Consider the following 5960-nt stretch of genomic DNA (forward strand, 5'->3'; position numbering starts at 1 on the left):
TCATCGGAGGATCAAATGAAATTTCCGAGGCAAATGACGATTGTGGAGCTCTTCCTTAACACTTAGGCTCCAAACTGGTGGCTTCCACTTTGCCTGGAAAGGTTTGGACTTGCCGGCCGATCGCGATTTTCAGGCGATGATGATTAGCCTCGCCACAGGTTCTCTGGTGAGGAAACTCACCATTAAGACCGATTTGTTGGCGCTTTTCCAGGAAAAGCGCTGATCGCTCAGTCTCCGGGAGACTCTACTCGTCTTGCACTCGAATTCCCTCTTTAGCGCTCGTCTCTCTTTCTCTTTCTTTTTGGAATTTTCACGAGCGTCCGGTATGCGATTGATAATGTTTTTCCCTCTTTTTCTAGCTTGATTTTCCCGCCCAAAGTTGATTATCATCGACTTCGAATCGGTTAGATTGAATCTCTAATGTCACCTGGTGATTATCTAGCTAGATTTGGAGTTTAACACGTGCTTAATCGTTCTAGGTAAGTCAGCAAAGTCATGGGCACAGGATATTTTTTTTGGGTTTAGAACGTTCTGGGTGAGACGGGTGAGGAAGAAGGCCGACCCGGCAGACCCAGGTTGGTCTAAATTTGCAAATTCGACTCGATTTTGGCCCTATTTTTCAATTTTAACCCCAAAATTAGATTCCTCATCACATTTTGCACCCAAATAAGAGATTTGGCCTAATTTTTGTCACAATTAAACTCAAAATTCTCAAATTGTAAATTTGGATCATTAGGGTTTTTGTTCAATTTAACATCTAGATGACCTGATTGGGCAAAATTGATGCAAAAATTGGATTACCCATGATTGATTAACCCTAAAAATGATGGTCTCAAAGTTCAACAATTTCAAATTGATCATGATCCCCAATTTGGGCTTATAATCCCTAATTTTCAATTGAATTTTGGGGCTTTTCGGTTTCTTTGGTAAATTGTGTAGATGGAATGACCATTATGTAATTTAAGGTTCCAGAATCATTTGTTGTGAAGGCACTATAGCCTAGAAATGACCAGAAATGACTCAATTGAATTTTTGATTTAATTTGGGCTTAATTTTACCCAATTTTGGAAAAGCATGTTCCCAATTGAAATTTTCTAAAATTGATGATGTATTGATGAAATTGGATTCAAAATAAGACTAATGACTATTTTTATGGAATTTTTGGATTCCATTTGCTATTTTTCTTGATTTTCTCTATTATTTTCACTAAAAGAAAGTAAGGAAAAATTAAGGAAAATTATAAAAAATTTATTTTTGGTTTAGAAATAGGTTCCTAAGCTTGGCCAAGGCTACTAATCCTAATTTTGTGATTTTTGGAAAAATTGAAAGAATGAGCTAAAAATCATGTGTCAACACTTGACTCTTCAACCTTGCGGTTTATCTCTCCAACACCAGCTTTTACCAAAGAATAACCACCTCAATGAATCAGCAAATGTCATAGGAAATTGCTTGGAATAATCTCCCATTGATATGCTGTAAAGGGCGACCTCGCCTAGCAACGACGAGGTCGTTCTCGCCGACCTTCACCTCTGGCTAGTTGCTAAAGGATGAAGATTAACGGAAGAAAAAAAAAGGGAAAACGAAAATAAATAAATAAATTGAAAAAAAGTTAAAGCATTATTAAAAATTGTCCACAATAGTATCGGCTGTGCCACGTAAGACAGCCGGCGTTCATGTCAGCGTCGATCGGCCAAAATTGGCAGGATGGACTGAATTGACACAAATGCAAAAGATTTAAAACTAAATTGGTAAAAAAAAAATGAGGTTTAAAACTTAATCGGCACAATTGCACTAGGTTTAGGACTTCTTTGGTAATTTTTCCAACTCCTATCTCGTATCATATGCAGAACCCACAGCGCTAAAGTTAAGTCAGTTAAATTATCAAGATATACCAGAAGTATATTCAAAAGTATCGCACGAGCTTAGTACACAACTAGAAGATCCACGGAGTCAAGCGACATCCCAGTCATCCGACAATGCCTATCATCTGCAAGCCGATGCTAGCAGAAGTTCGAGCTCAAAATAAAATATTGGTAACAGTGAGACATATGTTGTCTCTTTCAATGCAGCAGACACTACTCGGAACTACCAAAGTTGTCAAGAACATCTCTTTGATGGAAAACTATGTACAATCAACAACTGGAGTAATGCCATCACTCTCTTGGCGACAGAGAAAAAGACAAATCCGAGACGGAGGTCATTCGCAGGCTAGCTTGGTGCCAAAACTACTCAAGCTGATTGCAAAGGCCTGAAAGGCAGAGAGAGGATAGCGGTAATCCATAGTGAATATGTCCTTGCCAATCTTCCCAAACTGCAGTATCACAGTGTCGTGTTCTGCAGCGGGAATGTTTTGGTAAGGTTCTGAGGCAGCGACTAGCTGAAAGTTTTTGACAGAGGCCACCGTGACGCGGCCTCTAAAGTTCAGGCACCAGCACTGAAGCTGCTCGTGCCATCTAGGAGCTTTGTTCCTCAGAGTTAATGGATCCCATGCACCAAGGGTTGACTTAAACGGCTCGAGGCTGGTGGAGCTATGCTTCTCGAGCTGCTTCTTTCCATTTGAAGCGGGCAGTGGCGGCAGTGGCAAGAATGGCTGAACAGAGCTCTTTGAAAATTCTGTCGGTGTCGGGGCTGTACCGCCTTCCTGTATTGCAGAGCTGGGAATTGAATGCATGTTGCAGTGCATCCTCCTTGGGCCTTTGCTTCGGAGAACATTAAGCTCGTAAGATATGGTGGCCACACTAAATTTGCCAGAAGGGACCTTTGGAGACACCTGCTTCGGGTTCATTCTTTCATGAGACTTCTGGTTTGATTGTATTGCAGCATCCCGCGGAGGTTGACTGTCGTAAACAGTGAACTTCGTCCCTATGAAATTAGACCTGCCAGAAAATTCACAATTAAACTGAGGAGGGAGACACAAGAAAAACTTAACGGACCCAACACAAACGATAGAACCAACCTCAGTTTGCCAACGTAAGAAGTTCCAGCTTGAGAAAAATCATCTGCTACTAATGATATTACAAAATCTGTGCTCATGGCCCTTCTGATCTTTCTTGCAGCCAAAAGCAGTTTGCTCCTCTCCTCAGATAGGCCTGTAATCATCAATATTCCATGGTTAAAGCGATAACATGTTTCAAGATCAAAACAGTTCAATATTCAAAGAAACACTTCTACATACTAAATTTCATCAATGGCTTTTTAGAAAAGAAAGGTATGATGTCCGAGCGATCTATTTATTAGGAAGCAGAGGTTCTTCTAATGCCTATTACAACCATCCTAAATATGCAATCTCTACAAATCAGGGAAAGCCGGACACTAGAGACAAATATGAGGCCTAGAGTTGGCAAATGAAAATGACAAAAACAAGAAAAGCTTCAAAAGACAAGGAACGCGAATTATTTGGTAAATTGACCGGTTCACGAAGATCATACTTACGCCAAATCGTAGAAACTACGTTTTTTGAAACTCCACTTACAAAGTCCGCACATAGTCCTAGTCTCATTCAGGTCCATAAACCCAGAAGAATATTGGCAATGATGATTGGCAACAAACTCTTTACCGGGGCTCAAACCGAGATACAAGAAAAAGGTTGAATTTTCCGAGTCCCTGCGAATGAAGCATTGGATTGGAAAATCTCTAGGTCCTGGCTGAAAGAAAAGAAGAGAAAAGGAGTTAATTTGAAGTCAGTTACAGAAACTAAGCAGAGAGGGGAAAACAACAAGTGCATGAGCCAGAAAACACAAACGCAAAAGAGGACTCAAGGAGAGCAAAAAGAGTTTGCCTGCTTCAGAGAAATGGGGAAAGTCAGCCGCCCACATTGCTCCGGAGTCTTCACGGCCTCTTTGGTGACCTCCCTCCACGATCTACAAATCGAGGCACAAGCAACGACGTCTCTCCGAGATGGCCACAAGATCTGGCTCGCCTCGACGCGCTTTATTATGTGAAGCAACAATTCGGGAGGCAAATTAGCCCATGGCCCCTGCCGGACCGCCTCCTCACGCCAAGGCATAGGAACCGTGGTTTCAGGAGCAATGTGCGATCTCCCCTGACGATGCGCATGTCTCCGCTCGAGTTTCCTCCCCGCCGTGCCTCCAATCCCGTCTCGCATCTCCCAGAGCTCGCGCACAATGCTCTTGATATGCATTTTGCGCCCGGTTTCAGCGGTCACAATGTTCGACTACGAAGCTTGAACTACGAAGCCAACCAAGCGCACATGAGCTTCCATCGAAATCCTTGAAGTCAGGAGACGGGTCTCTAAATTCAACAATGATGGATCATTTTACATCCGAGAACGAGAGTTTCGTGATAAACATGCAGATTCAAATAGGGAACGTCTTCTAACTCGGCGATCATTCACTCGTTAATTTCGCCTTCCAGGAACGCCCGAATACAAGAACCCGCAACCATTCATATGGGAAATAAATGGACTGGAAATGAGAGCTAACAAAAACCTGAGAGTTCCGAAGCCCGAAATCGCAGATCGAAGCAGATTGAAATGGATGGAGTGCTCGATTTTTGAAGCGCTCCCAATGTCTCGGAGAACACGAACAAGAAGATGAAGAAGAAATTTTTTGGATTACGCAGCGAGATATTCGGCGATCTTGGAAATGGGGTCTTCGTCGTCGTCGTAGATGTGTTGGTTTGTTTGTTGTCCGGAGAAGATACGGCTGAAACCACCGGTCCACCGCCACAGCCACGGAAGCGCCGGCTGAGCGGCTGTGCCCGAGAACCGGAGGCCCTTTCTTCTTCCTCTTTGTCTTTGTCTTTGGATTTTTTCTTTACCGTTCTCAGGTTCCTCTGTTTCTGTTTTGGTGCTTCGAGAAATGATTCGATCGCTTTAACGTTATCGACATGTTTCCCTGTGTCAGCGCTTACGAGGAATAACTCTGCCACCCAATCACATTACGAGGAATGCTCGTGTGGACCGCTCCCCACGACAGCTGTTACATCAGATTTCTTCTGTTTTTTTTCGGATTTTACTTACATATGCCCAAAAAAGTATTTGTTAAACAATCAATTTTAAACAAATTTTATCATTTCCAAGATAGGGGCTTTTCTCGTGTCCAATGTATAGAGATTTTGAAAATTCATTCCGTATTAATACATATTTGATTAAGTGCGAATGACACTTGTTGACTCGACCCACTTTTTATTGGGTAAAAGGACACTACAAGTGCCATAAGTTATGTACGGAGGACACTTTGGTGCCATAACTTTTTTTCGGAACACTTTGGTGCCAAGTCGGAAGAAAAAAGATCACTTAAGTGCCAATTTGGCCGGAAATCCGACGTGACATTTTTTATTAATTTTTGACGCCGACGTGGCTCGCCGAAGGATGAGTCAGCGTGTACAATCAGCATTTTTTATTTTAAATAATTTTTTTCCTCTTCTTTCCTTTTTCCTTTCTTTTCTTTTTTTTCTTTTCTCCCCTCGCCAGCCGGTTGCCAGTGGCCGGCCCGGCCACCGGCGAAGCCCGGGAAGGGCTGGGTGAGGGCGGCCTCGCCCATGGCCGGCGAGGGGCGGCCTCGCCTGTCGCCGGTGAGGGTCACCTCTCCCAGATCTAGCGAGGCCGCCCCTCGCCGGCCATGGGAAAGGCCGCCCTCGCCCAGCCCTTCTCGGGCTTCGCCGGCCAGGGGAGAAAAGAAAAAAAAGAAAAGAAAGGAAAAAGGAAAGAAGAGGAAAAAAAAGGGAAAAAATTATTTAAAATAAAAAATGCTGACTGTACACGCTGGAAAAAAATTATTTAAAATAAAAAATGCTGACTGTACACGCTGACTCATCCTCCGCGCGAGCCATGTCGGCGTCAAAAATTAATAAAAAATGCCATGTCGGATTTCCGGCCAAATTGGCACTTAAGTGATCTCTTTTCCTCCGACTTGGCACCAAAGTGTTCCGAAAAAAAATTATGGCACCAAAATGTCCTCTGTACACAACTTATAGCACTTGTAGTGTCCTTTCTTTCT

At 43.0% G+C, this 5960-nt stretch overlaps 1 protein-coding gene across 1 annotated transcript; it reads right to left on the minus strand.

The window, feature by feature from the left end:
- Positions 1–1977: 1977 nt before the first annotated feature.
- LOC115686446 (tubby-like F-box protein 5) lies at positions 1978–4734 on the minus strand. The gene is made up of 5 exons (XM_030611741.2): positions 4449–4734; positions 3779–4174; positions 3557–3644; positions 2957–3089; positions 1978–2876 (listed from the first exon to the last, which is right to left on the minus strand). The coding sequence occupies exons 2-5, from the start codon at positions 4139–4141 to the stop codon at positions 2198–2200; spliced, it is 1263 nt and encodes a 420-aa protein (XP_030467601.1). The 5' UTR covers positions 4142–4174; positions 4449–4734; the 3' UTR covers positions 1978–2197.
- Between the last annotated feature and the right edge of the window lie 1226 nt (positions 4735–5960).

This window comes from Syzygium oleosum, unplaced genomic scaffold (assembly GCF_021117445.2).
Source record: "Syzygium oleosum isolate NSW1041296 unplaced genomic scaffold, Sole_v2.1 Sole_v2.45, whole genome shotgun sequence".
In the NCBI taxonomy this organism is placed as follows: domain Eukaryota; kingdom Viridiplantae; phylum Streptophyta; class Magnoliopsida; order Myrtales; family Myrtaceae; genus Syzygium; species Syzygium oleosum.

Bases quoted from the DNA above. Each gene is read 5' to 3' on its own strand.
- LOC115686446 (XM_030611741.2), bottom strand. From the start codon at position 4,141: ATGCATATCAAGAGCATTGTGCGCGAGCTCTGGGAGATGCGAGACGGG. The intron at 3,090-3,556 runs GTAAAGAGTTTG...TGATGATTACAG, and splicing joins GTATCTCGGTTTGAGCCCCG to GCCTATCTGAGGAGAGGAGC. The intron at 2,877-2,956 runs GTTGGTTCTATC...ATTTTCTGGCAG, and splicing joins TCTTACGTTGGCAAACTGAG to GTCTAATTTCATAGGGACGA.